The sequence below is a fragment of the Protobothrops mucrosquamatus genome, unplaced genomic scaffold, assembly GCF_001527695.2.
Source record: "Protobothrops mucrosquamatus isolate PMUCROS unplaced genomic scaffold, P.Mucros_1.0 scaffold191, whole genome shotgun sequence".
Classification (NCBI taxonomy): Eukaryota; Metazoa; Chordata; class Lepidosauria; order Squamata; family Viperidae; genus Protobothrops; species Protobothrops mucrosquamatus.
In genome coordinates, this window is record NW_015386547.1 from 9639 (window position 1) to 27914 (window position 18276).

Consider the following 18276-nt stretch of genomic DNA (forward strand, 5'->3'; position numbering starts at 1 on the left):
CATTTGGTTTTTCTTGCCTAAATGTAGAGCCTTACTTTTTTCACCACTGAATTTCATTTTGTTAGATAGCACCAAATGTTCAAGTCTGTCAAGGTCCTTCTGTATCTTAAGCCTATCTTCTGCAGTGTTAGTTATTGTAAATGTGAGGACTGATTGTAAGTCAATTTTTATAGTGCCAATGTAATTTAAGCTGGTCACTAAATGAATGGTTGTAAGTCAAGGACTACCTGTATGTTGCCTCAGTGTTATAGGATAACTGAAAAGAAGCAGCTTCCTTGAAGCATTTCAAAAAAGATACTTGGCGCGAAGTTTCATGAAAGCAATGCATACTTTTAAAATTCCACATGTCACTATAACCTTTTAACTTTTTTATAGAATGGAATTAAATGTTCAGATATTTTAAATGCTCCTGAGTGGAATCTTTTGCCCAGTTTCTGAAGAATAGTAGCAGTGGTTTTGGAGCTAAGCTCCATGTAATTAAACCAGAAAGTTCCTGTAACTGTTGGTTCTGAAATGTGTTTAAACACGATAAATTAGTCTCTGTTTCTTAGTGAACAATTTCTATGAAAATTGAAGTTATTGTAGAGGGGCCCTGTTGTCAGAGACCTCCCTAATTTAAGATAGATTAAGAGATTTCAGTGTTTAAATTGTGATTTTTCTAAAAGGAATATAAGTGCTTTTAACTTCATTGAAACGTGGCCAAAATTATATAATATTTGCTATATGGGAACTCCTTAACAGTGTGAAATTCTGTTAGGTTCAGAAAAGTGAATTCCTAGTTCTCACTGTGTATACAAGATCATTCCTAAATCAACTAATGTTCCCTAGAGAACTTCTGAATTTCACAAGTGGTTCCTAGCTTTACTCCCTGTTCTATCTGCTTTCCCTCTGCACATTCTGTAGAGGTATTTGCCTTCCACACTACTCAGACAGCAGGTCTTCCAACGGTCCCAATTCTGTTCATTCAAAGGCAGATCAAAGCTGCTCTATGAGCTGAGACTGTTCCCCTATGCAACATCTTATGACCTCTTACACTTTCCAGTCTGTAAGGATCTTAAGACAGGTCTTATCACTCCTGACCCAGGAAAATTCTGATGTTTTTTATATTTATGTGTTGTTATCAGATCAGTATGATTCAGTCTCCCCAGTAGTAGTCAAATATTGTTATACTGCTCGTAAAATTAGAAAGACATTGAATGAGGATTAAAAGGGAAATATAAATTATGAGTGTTTGCTGATGATTTGCCGATAATTTATGGAAAGATTAAAGAATTTTGGTGAATTAGCTGGATTTAAAATTAATAATGAGAAGATGAAGATGTTAGCAAAAAACATGAAGATGGAAGAGCAAAAATAGTTAGTGGTTTTAAGATTGAGAAAAAAAATGAAATACTTGAGTATTACTATGACAATTATGAATTGTATGTTATTTCAGAACAATTATGTTAAGACAGAATGAAATTAGGAAGGATATTAAGAAGGATGAGAGAAATTACAAGTGTCATTGGTGCGGGGAATATCTGTGATAAAAATGAATGTATTATGTATAATCACTGTTTTGCTTTGAACAATACCTATTTTGAACAATACTTATTTTGGTAACTGCTACATCATTTAATGGCAGGAAAAATATATCTAGGTTTGTACAGCAAGCGAAGAAGCAAAAGGTTAAATATAAAATCCTTCACTATGCAAAGAAATGGGGAGGACTGGGAGTGCCTGACTTGAAATTGTACTTTGTAGCCTCCTACTTGATTTGGATGAAGGTGCAGGTGCTGCTGACAAATAAAACAATGGAAGAACTACTAGACAAGCACAGCCTGAGGTTTGGATGACTTTCTATGGTACAATAAAGTTAAGGTTAATATAGTTTTTAAAAATCATGACACTGACTAGACATACCATATTGAGAATATGAAATAGATATAAACCCAGATTATATCTGAAAAAGCCTGCATGGGTCTCAGCACAAGAAGCATTTTATAGAAAAGAAACAGCAGGCAAAGAGAGGTAGTTAATCTACTGAGAATTGATAAAAAAAAGAGAATGGAAAATATAAAATGAAATTAAGAGATCAATTGACTGCAGAAGGATTTAATTTTCATAGCTTTCGTATGTAAAGATTTAAGGTAGATAACAGGACATTTGGAATTGAACAGCACAAGACAGAATTTGAAATTGTATTATGTAAAACAACATGTAATTGCTAAAATGTATAATTTTTTGTTGAAATTTCATACAGAACAAGTAAAAGGATATGATAAAATGGGAAAATATCTGACTGAAAGAACTGAATTTTACATTATAATATAAAAGAGAATGTTTACAAAATGATGAATGTTTATAAAAGGACTAGAAGACCTCCAAGGTCCCTTTCAACTTGATGCTGATGATGATGCTGATGATGATGATGATGATGATGCTAATGTACCTTTGGTACCTGATTCCAGAAAAAATATCTAGAATGTATAAAAATACTTCAAATTTATACTGGACATGTGAAAAACATAGAAGGTCATTTTATTATGGCTGGTGAACTTGCAAAAATGTCAGAAAATTTTGCTTTCAAATACATAAATGGATACAAAGAATTTAAAAAGTCTTCTTGAATATTCAGTTGAAACCAGAACTCTTCTTGTTGGGACTACAGTAATGGATAGATAATTAGAAAAGAATTATGGAATATTGTTTTTATAAATGATGACTGCTGCAAATTATTATATGCATAAAAATGGAAAGACTCTGAAATACCCATAAAGAGGAACAGATGGTAAAGATGACAAAATTAACAGAGATGACAAAATTGACTTGCTGGATTAGAAAAAGGGCAATAGCTACATTTATTACTGACTGGACACTCCTTATGGACTTTTTGCTGAAAAAGCTGCATTAATTGGGTACTTAAAAGATTGGACTGGAGGAAGTGGAGAAGACTGGAAGAAAATTTTGAATTAACTGATTGAGCTAAAAATCGGAAAGTACTTCTATTTCAGATGAACATGTATTTAGAGTATTGATCAAATACAAGATATCTGGAAAATGACCTTATTCAGAAAATGACCAAATTTAAATCCTCCTTTCCTCCCAATTTTATTTGGGGACAAATTCAAAACAACTTTCCAACTTTGGAAAGAGATATGCTTTCCTCTTTTTTTAAAAAAAAAATCTGGTTTTTCACTAAAACGTGATTGTGACTTGGGTTTTGTAAATAGTAGGTCCTTAAAAGATGCCACTTGTAAGAAAGCTGCAGAATTGCAGAAGAATATATCTATGGCTTTTTACATTTGAGCATCACCAACATGATCTGTTGCAGAGTGGGAGAAAGCAATAATGAATCCTTTTTCCCACCCAGTGGTATGGGAGGTACCAGGTCCTGCAGAAATTAATGTATGATGTTAGGTTATTTGGGGATATGAGTTCCATAAGATACCTATGTGCAAAGATTCCACCAGGATGAACATCTGGTTGTAAAATACCATTTAATTTGTGATTTGTGCTAGTATCCAATATTTGCCCTGCTTCATGTCTTTGATCATCATCTGCTTTGAGAAGAAGAGGAGAATACAGCCTGAGAAAGAGATCAGTACACCCTCTGCCCTGCTATGCCTGTCTGTTTTAATCCTAGTCACTTGACATTTGCAACTTTAAACAAGGATGGACTGTTGTGGTTCACTCAGTGAAAAAGCAGACATTTGTGTCCATTATTCTAATTTTTTTCTCCTGCTTAGATTTTTTTTTTGGTAGTATAGGCAAAGAAATCCCTGGGATCTCTTGCCAGCTCAAAGTAGTCCCATCCCAACTTCTGTCGTTTCTGTGCTGATCCAGAAATTCTGCCATAATTCTAGGAATTCACCATCCCTACTGAAGGGAGGAGAGCATTAAATGAGGCATCTGGACCATTAGTGGATTTGGCTCTTTGTTCTCCTCTCCAGCCCTAACAAGTCAGTTTAGTGTTGATTTGGAGGCAAAACTGTATTAAAAAATGTAGCAATTGAGAAAGAGGAGCCCCCAATACACTCAGAGCTTAGTTGCTTGCTTGCAGATGTTTTAGTACCTGACTAGGTAACATAAACAGTAGTAATGAGTTTGAAGTTTTCTCCCTGTCTATATACTGTATATATACAGTAGTAGCTTATGCTGCCAGTGTTGGTGAAGGAATGTTTTTCTCCTTAGTAGATCCTTGATTAGGGAATTGTTTTCTGCTTGATTGTTTGCCTTGTGTTAATCCTTTATGCACAATTACACACCATTCAAAAGAAACAATAAAAAAGCTAAGAAGGAAACAAAAAGATCAGAATACATCCTCTCCAGCAGCCTATACCCAGATAAGTACCAGATAAACATCCAAATTAAACAAATAAACACTCAGATTAATACCTTTCTTTTTCCATTTTTTCCCCTTCTCTGTCATATCTTTCTTACATGTGTTTATCATGCTCCAAGTTACAGCTTTCAACAAGGTGCAAAGAAGAACAACAAAGATGATAAGAGATTTGAAATGTAAATTGTATGGTGAATGGCTAAGAGAACTAGTTATGTTTATCCTAACAAAAGGAAAGTTTAGGGGAAACAAGATAGGAATCTTAAAATACTTGAAGGGCTGTCATAGGGAAGAGGGCATTAATTTATTTTCCAAAGCATCTGAGGGCAGGTCAAGATGTAATGAGTAGAAGCTTGTCATAGAGAGAGAGAGAGAGAGATCCAATCTCAGAATAAGGAGGAATTTCCTGAGAGTGAGAACAATTAATCAGTGGAACAGCTTGCCTCCTAAAATGGTGGGTAGTCCATTGTAGGAGACTTTCAAGAAATGATGGTATAAGGACTCTGGCCTTGAGCAGGGGGTTGGACTAGAAGACTTCTAACTCTATGATTCTATCATTCAACGACCCACAAAGCCCCAATCAAGGAACTACCAACTCAGACAAACAGTAAATAGCCTCATCAAGGAACTAACAGGAACACTGCCACCAACATTTGTCTATAAACAGAGAGCAAACCCCACTTCCTTTTAGAACTGAGGATGTTATGTAGTTGGACAATGAAATGTCTGGAAGAAAGCAACCAAGTTCAGAGAGCACCAGGGATCCCAATCTACAATCACCATCTACAATCTCTATTCCAAAGAGATGGAGGCAAAGGTCACTGGGAATAAGTTGACAATTTTATTGTGTGAATATCTGCTGTTCTTCTGAGTAGTTAGTTTGACAAATCAAATCAAACAGAACACATTAAAATTATATGTTATTATTTTTTACTTATAGGTTGGAAAGTGGAAGTTAAATATTTTAAGAAGGAGTTTGGTCTCATTTCATTCCAAAATAAACATTCAGATTCTAGGAATGTATGTATGTTTGTGTCTATGAATATATAGAAGCTTTATGCAATATTTATATTGCAACTTTTCTAGGAAGCTTTCAAAGGTGGCACTATTTTATTAACTACTCTTTAAACTTGATTTGCCTTTAACTTGCTTTCTACAGTTAAAATTATGTTTTCCCAATCTTATCGTTGAACACCACCAACGCTAATCTGTCTTGCTGTCTTTGAACTCTCACTTATTATTAACCCTTTTGATAATGGCAACTGCTAAAACAGAATAAAGCTTGACATGAAGAATTGTTGTCTGCCATTTAACCATTATTATGAAAAAGAAAAACAAGAATCAATAGGTGATTCAGATTCATTTTTTATCAAAATAGACAAGCTAGTGAAACAAAATTCTAATGGAAGTTAATTAGAAACATAGGATGTAGTAAAAGTCAGAAAAAAAATAAATGGCAAACTTTTTTGCCTAAGGTACACAATAATGGGAGAGGTTGTGATATAAAAAAAATGAAAAACTAATTTAAAAGATAATATAACCCCTTACCCTCAAAATGAACAGCCAAGAAAAACTATTCCAGCTCTCAGATATGTACTCGATCCAATTCTGGCAGTGAACTAGGCCATCAAGCCTCAGTAGCACAATGACAGAGGCTGCAGATATTTTATAAGAGCATCATAGGATCCACAGTTATATTTTTTTTAAGAAGAGATTGAACAATCATTTGTCTGAAATGGTACAGAGTTTCCTGCCTGAGCAGGGGATTGGACTAGAAGACCCCCAAGGTCCCTTTCAACTCTATTATTCTGTTATGGACCCTGGATTGCCACCTCTACATCATAAAGATGCCTTCTCAGTCCCATGCACACTTAGAAACAAATTCTACTGTAATCAATGGGATTAACTTTTAAATAAAACTGATTGAAAGCAAGGATACATGTAGGATTTAGACTGTTTAATAAAAACATAACATTAGAATTCCTTCTTTGTGCAGCATCTTTCAAAATCACAAAGGTCAGAAAGATATATGTGTACAGTAGTAGAGTAATAGCTATACTATATCCAAGAGCATCTTCAACCTTAGGCTTGTGTCTTCAGTAATACAAGAGGCTGCATGGAAGATTTCAAATCAACATCTAGCTGCACAAATAGTTCTCCCACACATACACACACACACACCTCACTCTGTTGGATAGTGGCCAAAAACTTGAAGGCTTTAAAGCAAAGATCAGCAATGTTAAACAACAGCAAAGTCAGAAAATGGCTTTTAAATGGCATGATTAACACCTGAGCTTCAAGGCCTAGGTGGCTTTGTGGCTGATACCATAATATCACTTGATTCCAGAGGTATCTGAGCAACCTCCATCATTTTTTTAATTATTCAATAGGAGGATGTTCTTCTAGACTTCCTGGAGTCTATGGCAATTTTCAAACGTTCCAAACACATGAGGGCATTTAAAGCTTTTTCTGCTGGCATGACTTGAGATAGCTGACTGCTACAGCACATATTTTTGGTTTCCATACTAGTACAGCAGATTTTTTGTCTTCAAAGATACTTAAGGGCCAGACTAAGACTGGCACATCAAGAGTGAGGGACGGGGGTTTTCCTTTGTGATGCTATCTCCATGAACCTATTTTAGTATGGAGACCATGCTTTGTTAGCATGTGTTCTTTGTTCAACCACTCCTTGTTTACAATTTTTTTTCCTGTGGTTAAAATGGTAGCTTATGGCCCTCTCGAGCAATTTGTGTTAGAAATCGGAAGCATGACTCTAAAGAGACGAGTAGGAAGACAATTAAAAATGGTCATCATCAATTCTATGCAGGGTATCCATGGAGGAAATCAATTATATTAAAATGAAGCTGTTAACTGGGTGATCAAAGTCCAGCCCCTTTTTAACACGCATGATGCATCTATTAAAAGATCAGCGCCTTCAATTGTCCAGTTGCATGTTGTTCACATATAGAGAGACATGTAGACAGCCCTGGTTCTATTGGAAATGTTGCAATGACAGGAAAGAAAAGGCTTATTGGTATTTTTTTTTAAAAAAGCTAAGCTAGGTATCTGTGAAACCAACAACATTATTCAGATTTAGGAATGCAATATGTAAATACGGGAAGTTATTGCTCATTTGAACAAACTTTCAGTAGATTCCTTGAATGTTTGGCCAGTTATCTTTAAATATTAGATTTATCTTCAGGTTTCTTTTTCTTTCCTCATTAATTCATTCTTCTGCTATTAAAGTTTATGTGGTCGAAGATGATAAGAGCCTTGGTCCCTTCTTTTAGAGTCTAAATTCACATAATCTATTTTACAAAACACTCTCAGATTGTAATTGAAGATAATAATCAGTTGGCAGGTATTTGGGCTGAATTTGTTGAAAGAAGAAACATTCCTCAAAGTAAGAGTTGTCAGGGATATATATATATATTTCATTTCTTAGATTTTATGCTTTACTGGAGAAAAAAACTGGCACAAAAGGTAGAGGAAGGACTATGGCAGAACACGTGCACAGAAGGAATATCTTGTTCAATCCCTCAGGCTTTTAGGCATGGCTGTAAAGAATCTAAATTCAGTCCTAGAAAGTCATTAATAGCAAGAATGCTCCTGAGCTACATGGAGAAACAAACCACCTCATTATAACTCAGTTACCAATATCCAAAATTGTTCATCGCCACATAACACTTTAAAAACTGTGGGTAGTTAAATTGCTCTTAACTTTTCCATCTCCTTTAGAATAAATTGGTATTTCTGTGTATTCCTGTTGTAAGTTATGACCTCATCTTTGATAACTGCACGTTGCATTGTTCTTTGTTGCATTTGCTTTCAACTGTTTGATGCCTCAAATTTCAATTCAAGTGCTGAAGGAAATACAAAGTGCTCCAAGCACACGACATGATAGGATTACTAACTCAGCTCACCTAAGTCCTGCAATGAAGAGGCACATCAAATAAAAAGCCACCTTGATAAGTCCTTGGTTACAGGAGTCTTCTAATGCAGCCTGGGTCGTAATTTATCACAATGACTCATAATGTGGCGTTCTATGTAATATGATGTAATGCTGATGCAAAATTCCATTCATTGAATTTCAAGGTCACAAAAGAGAAAACAAGCAAAAGAAAGAGTTTCTTTTTAGTTGCAACAAAATGTTTTTCCTTGAAAAGGCTTTGACTTTTTCTTGCACACCCTCTTATTGTGCAAAATTCCTGCTTGAAAATGCTCCTCTGTTTTCTCTAGTATATCCATTAAATAACACACTTCTTCTGCTATTCTCATAAGACCTTGATTAAAAAGGAAGTTGACTTTGATAAAAGTCAAGGCTTGAGCATTTCTTAACCACAAAGTGATTTTCAAGCAGCCACCTTGTGGCAGACATCTGCACTGGAAGTGATTTAGCTCACAACTTGCTGTTTTATTGCCACAGTAACTACCATAAGTTCCAATGGCCAAAATGAGGTAACATACAGCATTATTCAAAGATCTCCTTCTGAGAGCTAGAAAAATATTTAAAATAACAACTGTTATGTTGGTGAATGCCTCCATTTTAACACTTTAAACAGATTATACTGCAAAAGTACAAAGGCCGCAAGAACATGGGAAGTATGTACTGAATTGCACAATAGCGTACTTAAAAATGATGGATGCGTCCTGTGGTCCCAATTTAAGATTCACAGTTTATGGGGTGACCCCATAACAACCAAGAGAATACAGAGGATGGGAACATCAATAAAACCCAAAGTTGATTTCAGTATCAAAGCTACCATAGGCAAGCTAATCAATAGCATCTCATGTTGCTCCAGCCAGGAATATGGCTACAGATGGTTTAATATTTTAACTTTAAAAAGATATTGTTTTTTTCTACAAAAAGATGGGACTTGTTGCAAGGTAAATATGTTTACCAAATTCCATTGCATTTTTAAAATTACAGTATCACCATATTCCATATACTGAGATTTATCAAAACTGACAATGAGTTATATGTGGATTATATACCACATTATGTACCAGATGCAGGATCATGATACAGAGAGAGAAAAAGTTAATTGTGTATCTTATGTTGTGATAATGATCATAGATCTTTAAAAGGGTCCTATCCATAATACTTTTTTGTACAGGATCAACATTAGCTGGCTAAACCACTGATCTCTGGCTTTTAGGTGATTAATTAATTCTGCTGAGGTTCAAATTGCTGAAACCAAGAGACTAGTGTATATCATCCTTCAATGAATGTTGGTAGATTCATGATCAACAATTTGGTGCCCATAGTTCTTCATTATACTACAATAATCAGTAGATTGAATAGCTCTGAATAATTGGCAAAGAACAAGAAGATATTATCTTCATGTCCTTTTTGAAGTTTTTCAATGACAGCTAGTGGGCACTAAACTAGGATAAAGAACGATAACTTTCTTGAGCTGATCTGGTAAAGTTCCCCTTAGATTATTTTATTATACACAATAAAGTAATAGATGGCATAATTAACTCAGAAAATGTTATTGTTGATATTACTCTTACTGGAATGTAGCAAGAAAAGAACTCTGAAATAAAGGATATTCCCAAAAAAACCATTGACCATAAAATAGAGAATATTCTTCACACATTCCCTTCCGCGACCTTGTAATCAAATAATCAGATGAACCTCACATCAACTGATGATATTTCATCAACAATATTCAAAGTAGATTATCTATCCAATTGAAATAAAATGGGTGGAGAGAGAGAGAGAGAGAGAGAGAGAGAGAGAGAGAGAGAGAGAGAGAGAGAGAGAGAGAGAGAGANAGCACTAATTAAAACACAGCCTAATGACTTGGACATTGTGTCACATGATGACCTTTATATAATAATTGCTTGAGCTTTCTCTGCTCATCAAATACTTTTTCTCCTCACTATCATGACCAGTTATTTCTTAATGGAAAGAGTTGGTTAAGATACCATTATCCCCAAATGAGTAAAGATATCCCAGTATCTTTAAATGAGTAAACTATGCATTGTACTGAAACGGAAATCACTAATTAACTATATTCACCAAATAATGATTAATGTAATTATATTAAAACTGCACTAGTGGAATTTGATTGTAGAGTATTCTAATAAGCAATTCTCCAAATCTCAGTGATAACTATGGTATGCCTTAACAACAAAAGAACTCTTTGGCACATAATCATATTCCAAATCAAATACTCTGAGAAAAGTCAAATGGTATAGCAATACTAAATACTAAATATTTTATTACCATGAAGTAAATTCTACATTTAAAAATGCCATTTCACAAAAGTTTATATTTTGTGAACCTTTATTTAAATGGCAGAAATAAGCCTCAAAGTTAATAAGTTTCATAGAGAGCTTATCTGGATTTCTTTAATAATGTTAACCAGTCTTGTGCTGGGTTATATAGGGCCAAAGACAGTGCACATGCAATTTTCCCTTTTATGCCTTCTACAAAGTGAAAGTTGTGATGCTCAGATTATTAGTATTAAATGCAATTTAAGTATCTACCAGCCAGTTTTGCATTACAGTCTGCATATTTGAATGCTAGTATGAATCTTTTTTTAAAAAAAATAGGTTGGCCATGCGATACTGTGAGCATACTTTATCAATGATCTGATCCCCCCATTAGAAGGCACTGGAATTTTTCAACCAACAATCTGGGACTCCAATGCTCTATGAAAACTTGCATGAATACATCAAAGAATATATCTGTTCACATGACATTCAACAAATGTTTAACATGTAAAGCTTCACTATATACATTAGGACTATGCAATGCTTTGAATTCAGTTTCAAACACATGCTTCACAGCATGAACAGATCTGTCAATGACTGAAGTTGTTTCCTCTATTATTCAGTCAGAATCTGCTTTCCTGTCTCTTTCTCCACATGACATAGCTTGAGATTCTTGAGATATAGTATGCTATCATATCTTCACTTAGTCTTCTAACAATTTCTTCTCATAGACATAAAGAGAAGGTTTAGCTATGACACAGTATTTCCTTTCCTTTCTAATAATATGCATTATTACAATTGTGTGTGTGTATGTGTGTGTACACACACACACACACAATTCCTGCAGCTCACAGAAAAGCACATAGAACACATTGTATGTGCAGTTCACACATACACAATTATGCCACTCTAAAAGATGTCTGCAAGGGAAGTAAGGTGGCAAACATTGTGACACAAATTCCTTACATACTGTATTTACTGGCTAAGTTGACTCAGCCTTCCATCCTTCTGAGGTTGGTAAAAAGAGGACCCAGATTGTTGGAGGCAAGATGTTGACTCTGTAAACCGCTTAGAGAGGGCTGTAAAGCATTGTGAAGCGGTATATAAGTCTAAGGGCTATTGGTATTGCTAACAGGTCATGTGACAGAAATGAATGACTTCTGGAGAAACATTCTGACCAAACATCAAATTATGAAATTATTCTGGGGTTCTTAATTTGTAAAGATAAACTATTTTGGATATATAACAAACAATGTTTCAGTCGCATCTTGTTAATTTCACAGTTATATATATAGAATTAGAAAAGTTGCAATTCAGGTCTCATTCATTATCTATATTTGCAACTGTCTTATAGTGGCAGAGCTTTCTCACCTGCCCCTAGTCCCTAGGAAGGCAACCAATAATGGGACAGAATAGCAATAGCACTTAAACATATATACCGGTTCAGAGTGTTTTACAGCACTCTCTAAGGGGTTTTACAGAGTCAGCATGTTGCTCCCAACAATCTGGTTCCTCAGGATGGAAGGGTGAGTCAACCTTAAACTCATTAGGCTCGAACTCCAGACTGTGGGAAGAGTTAGCTTGCAATACTGCATTCAAACCACTGCTCTGCCAGGGCTCTTATCCATGTATGGTATTCTTTAGCTACCAATGCTAAATCAAGCCAAACTATAGAGGAAAAGCTTTATAGAGTGCATTCTAACCATGAGATCTATTCCCAGCATTGAGTTGTTCCAAACAGACTTATTATATAAAAGCAAGAGGTTGGTATTAACTTTTTATCTTACCATCTTACACATATATGACCCACTCATTACTTCATGAGTAATAAATAAGTCATAAGTAAGACAGAAGAAAAAGATCTGATCACTGAGCTACATGCATGATTAATGTCAAAACATTATTTCATTATGAATGTGTTTTTCTTCTGGTTGCTTCCTGCTTCATTATTATAATATGTCAACCTTGGTGCGAATAATTTCCTGAAAGTCAGTTCCATTGATATGCAAATTCACATCCTAGTTAAATGGGAAGTGACATTACCTTCATAGCACATGCACATACATAATACAAAATAATTTGCTTGGCCACATTAGGAGCTTAGCAAAGGTGCCTACCTTTCGCCCAGCCTCATTGTTGTGCAAATTCATGAGAGTCCTTGCATTTTGCTTAATCTCCCTTGCATCCACAAACACTTTGGAGAATCCTATTCCATATCGGATGTCTGCAGAGCAGCCTCCCCATTTCCATCCTTCATCTTTGTGGTACTGTCCTTGCTTTTCCTTGTCACAACCACAATTGCTCAGGTTCCCTTGGGTGCAGGCAGCAGTGATGGCGTGGGCTACTCCAGCAGCAATGATGGCATAGGTGAATGCTGCTTCTCTACTACCTGAAATTAGGAGGCATGTTTCAGGAAAAGATACAATATTTGGAAGACGAACAGCAACAGCAATAACAATAAAAACACACAGTATGCAAGTCTATGCAGTGAAAAGGCTGCAAGGCTATTATTAGACATGCTGTAAATTTGCAGGCATAAGCATTTCTTGTCATATCCGAGTACTCTTCTTTTGTTGATGCTCAGACACACCCCAAAGAATCATGCTTTAGTAGAGACAGCATATTTTTAGCACTTCCCAAAAATGTCAAATTAGTAAATACTTAATAACACAAGCAAGGTTGCTTTTTCAGATTGCAACCTGTAGTTCAATTGGCTTTTTAAATATTCAGCTGAAGCACTTTAGATCAGAGAAATGTTTCACCATGTGACTTGACAATGTACAGTGTGTTTTAGACTCAGCATAATAATAGGAATATCATCCCATAGAAATGCAGAAGGCATCCCACACAAATGCAGAAGGAACACACAAATTTTATTACACTTACTAGTTACTTGCTGTAACTGACACAAGCATAGCGATTGGAAAAGGATATCTTCAAAGTAAATGGCATGCATGCTGTATTTATAGTCAAAGCACTTTTTCTGAATAGTTGTTGAACTATGCAAGCTCTGGTATCTATAATATGTCATAAAATAATTTGTAGCATCGCTAAGTATAATTAGCTGATGCCCTTCCTTGATCAATATGAAACACAAAGAACTGTGGCATATATAGCTTTGTCTACAAAACAATGATTTTAGACTGCATTAAACACCACACAGGTTTTAGAATTTAGGGGAAAAGAGAGAGAGTGAGAGAGAAAGAAATTTACTTTCCAGTTGCATGGACACACAAAAAGAGTCTATGTATGTGCATCTGTATGAATTTATTCTAAATAAGGGTGGCTGGGAAAACTTTCCCTGATCACAGAGATCCAGATCTGGCAGTCAGTCATGTGCTTGTCACGTTGTTTGGATTTAGCACTGCCTGTTATCCCAAGGCAGGAGGATTGGGGCAGCTTTGATTTGGGAAGACCACATCGTCGTTTTCATCCCCCATTCAGTCATGTTCAACCCTTACCCATTCTATGGATCAGCACTCTCCATGCCCCTCTCTCTCACACTGCCTCCTTCAGATCTGCCATGGTCATCCAGTGTCATCCTTTATAGTGTCCAGCCAGCAGATACTAGGGCAGCCCCTTCTTTTTCCAGTGATCACTCCCACTTCTTTGAGGCAGTTCCAGAGCTTGTCATGGTCAACACAGTCAAAAACTTTTGTGTAGTCAATGAAGCACATGTAGAGGACTTTTTGGTATTCCTTTGCTTTTTCCATTATCCAACATAGATTGGCAATATGCTAACATGTTCCTCTTCCTTTCTGAAATCCTGCTTGTATATCAGGCAGTTCTCTGTCAGCGTTTGGACAGAAAACTGCCTGATTAAATGGCTGATTAAATGACTAAGCAACCACAGGCACAGATAACCCAGTATGAGACCACATTTCTGAAGCTAGATTCTAGATGCAAGTTGAAATCATTGCTGTTATACACTCTCTCTGCTGTACGATTGGGAGTGGGAGGAGAGAAATCCCAATTCTTAAATCAAATCCCAAAGTTCCTGGAAAAGCCAGGCCTTAGTGGCTTTCCTAAATGACAACGGACTTTATCTGGCCAACAAGTGTGATTCCATCTCCAGTAGTGTTGGAGGTCCATAGAGTAATGGTTCCGGTTAATTTTAACTTTTCTTATTGAGGGAAGAATAGAGGCCATTCAGGAATTTGTGACCACCATAACAACCATGTGCTTGTCCCAGATCATCAGAGACTTGATTCATGACACTGACCCCACATTCGATCTGGGTTTTGTCTCTGAGAAGATGTAATCTGAGTTTGAGGACATTAAGATTTGTCATGGGGAGAACTCAGTGGTGGGATTCAGCCAGTTTGCACCAGTTTGGCAGAACCAGTAGCTAATTCTTTGTTGCCCAGGCCCAGAATGGACTTCCAGAAGTGGCATCCACACAGAGAACTGGTTGTTCATATATTTGTATCCCACCACTGGGAGAACTGCATATGATAGGTCCTCATGTCCATCAATTCAAGGAAGTTCTTTATTGAGGAGCTCAAGGAGATGCTGAAGCAAAGAAGATCCTACAGCACAACAGGTAAAAGAGTGAGCCTATCCAAACATGAGAAAGAGGTTCATATTTATACTGTGGAACTAAAGAATAGTGAAACAGAAGTATTTCTGTACCCATATTATCATTCAGTGGCCCTTTTTAAAGTGGCTGAGACCCTTCTGAATAAGGATAGGACAAAAGAGCAGTTACTTGAGCCACTGTGAAGAGTTTTCAATGCAATTGGACAATAACATTGTTCAGATTCACTCAGAGTTAGATATGAGCACATTCAGTAGAGGTGGTAGAAGCCTCATCTTGTGAGCTTATCTGAATGGAATTTGAGCCTGTTGCTCTTAAGGAAGTGAACAAGATTCTTCGTGACATTGGCTCTGCTACCTGGGATTGGATACCTACCATTTCTGGTTGATGAAAGCCTCAAAAGCTGCTATAGGAAGCTTGAATAGGGCAGTGATGAATGCTTCTTTGAGAGAGGAGGGTAGTTTTTCTGGCCTTTAAAAAGGTGGTGGAGCACCTAATCCTCAAGAAATCACAGTTGAGCTTTCTTACAAACTACAAACCAATTCCCATGCTTCTCTTTTGGGGGAATATTGTGGAGAAGACAGTATCTTTGCACATTGGGAGGTTCTGAAATGAAATGTATTGTCTGGATCCATTTTAGTCTGGTCTCAGAATGCAACATGCAAATTACTTGGATAATATGCTAGTGCAGGAGCTGCATCAATTGCCAGTGGGCTTCTGGTAATTGGTGCAGATGAAGGTGCTTTAAATACACACATACCTCTAAACCAGGATATCTTGGAGACTGCCTGCTTTCAGTGGCACCTGTCCATCCAACAAGTTCTTAAAGGAATAACTCCCTTCAGCCCCCACTCAAAAAGACTCATCAGGAGATTTCATCAATAGCCATGAAAGCAGGTCTTTCCCATAGCTACCTTCCTTTTGTAGAACATTGTTCCCTCCCACCCACAGAGTAAAATCTGTTGGCATTTAGAAAAGCCACTGAGGCCTGGCTTTTCCAGGAACTGGACTTGATTTGATTTAAGAATAGGGATTTCTCAGCCCCATCCCTACCCCTAATAAGCAGTAGTTAATTATTTTGGAATGGAATAATTCAATTATGTATTGTTTTGTTGTGCAATATTGGGCATGCGTTTAAACCTTTTTTATTGGTTCTGAGTACACACTGCAAATTTGTGACTGAAGTGGCACATAAGAGGGAGGAGAAAGATGGACAGACAGAAATGTTTCCTAATATTGAAGGAACCAAAACATAATGAAAATAATTGTCAAAAGCTACTCAAAGAAAAATGTCAACATTTGAAATTAAACCTATTTTTAAAGCTCTCACTTGGGCCTATGATTGTATTTGCCTCTTTTGCTGTGCATGATAGCCACTTCTTGAATGGCTCTGTTTATTTAAAAAAAAACAGAAAACACACAAGTCAGTGCAAAATGATATCTGCCTATTCAAAACTAAGCCTCATAGAGTTCATCTGGTCTTCTGTAGGGGCTGGGAATATTGGGTCTTTCAGTCCCCATACCTCTGGAAGGTATCGTATTGGAAAGGGCAAACTCACATTCTTTATTCTCAGCAGAATTGTTCTCCATGGGTGATCTATATATTAATTCTGGCCTCTAAAAGGTTTGGTTATTGAAAATATTTATTTCCTTATTATTTGCCACAGATAACTGGCAGTATAATGGATTAAAGCTTGACATCAATAAAATCTGTTAAGAGAAACCTTGTGGGTTTATCCATATTCCTTTTTATGTTTAGTTTTTATTGCATGTGTAGATGGAAGAATGTTGTGCTTTTAGACTTCTTAAATTCCTAAGAAATGTAAAACTATCCAAGGAGTATCTCTGACATAAGCATAATTTAAGTATGATTTAGATTAGACTAAGAGAACAAGCTATATATGTATGCTTTTTTATTGGCATATTTCATCTCAGGAGGATGTTTCACAGACTTTGCAAATGATTTAGGAGAAGGTGAACATCTTACCACTTACGTGGGTTTTGATGTTAACTCATTCGTAACAACATAAATAAATATCAATATTGTTCTATTTGGGAAAACATAATGCTCAGAAGGAGATGGAAATGTATACTTTAAAAATAAAACTAAAAATAAAAACTCATTTTTCTTGTTTGTCTATACAGTTTGAAGAAGGTCAACAATACTTGGCGGCACTTAATAAAAATCAGGAATCCTCCCATCAATGTCCTGAACTTCACCCCTGAAAGGCCAGATGTGTCCAGTTCTCTTCCCTATTCAGGAAGGAGGCAATGGCAAACCACTTCTGACAAACTTTGCCAAGAAAATGGTAGGAATTATTCAGGCAGTCTCCAAGAATCAGACACAATTGTACTGAATATATATATATAAACCTTTGATATACAGTAAGACATGATCCTTTTCCAACCTTTCTCGTTTCATGTTCCCCATATCTCCCCAGTGTCAGTGCCTCTTTCCTAGTTTCTAATTTGCATCTCCTTTCCTATCAAAAGTATTTCAGCCATCTTATCCATGTTCCATCCCTCTGTAACAATTATTGTAATTCTAAATGATTTTTCACATCACAACCAAATTCCCTGTGTCATGATGATATAGATAGATTGCCAAGGATGGTGTAGGTAGAAAGAAAATCTGTTGCTAAATTCTTAAAGATTTGCAGGTGATCAGCAAAATGGCTCCCCTCCTGTCTTCATTATACAGTTGAGAAAAAGACTTGAGTGACCAATAGCAGATGTTTGTGTGGAAGATCTGAGGGCATTGTGCAGTGTGGGTACTGAAAACAAATTCCTAAGTTCAGAAAACACATTTCTGTTAGCATAGATATCATGAAATGTGTCTATTCTGTATGAATTAACCCAGATTTCTTTGATTTCTTTTTCTTTTTTCCCCCATGGTTTGCATTTTGTTATGCTATTAGATTGAGGAATTGATATAATGTCAAATTTCCCAGTACTTGTGCAAAATTGAGTATGTTGTTATCACTCACAATCTTTTTTAACATATCATGTGATGCAAATATAACTATAGCTTGATGATTTTTCAGGTAGGACAAATTGTAGCCAACTTAGGTAAACAGATGGACAGACAGATCAGTAGACAAATTTCAAAAGAAAGAATAAGTTCAAACTTATTTTCTCCCAAATCTTTTTATACAGAATTTCTTGCTGTCTGACTGAAGTTCCCTTCAATGGA

The 18276-nt window shown here is 36.1% G+C and overlaps 1 protein-coding gene across 1 annotated transcript in view; it reads right to left on the minus strand.

Annotated features, from left to right (window-relative positions):
* The window catches only part of LOC107285548 (protein Wnt-7a), a 49227-nt gene that overhangs the window by 8346 nt on the left and 22605 nt on the right, over positions 1-18276 (minus strand). Inside the window, exon 3 of the mRNA XM_015813747.1 lies at positions 12664-12935. Coding sequence (XP_015669233.1) covers positions 12664-12935 — 272 coding nt within the window. The remainder of the gene's footprint in view (positions 1-12663; positions 12936-18276) is intronic.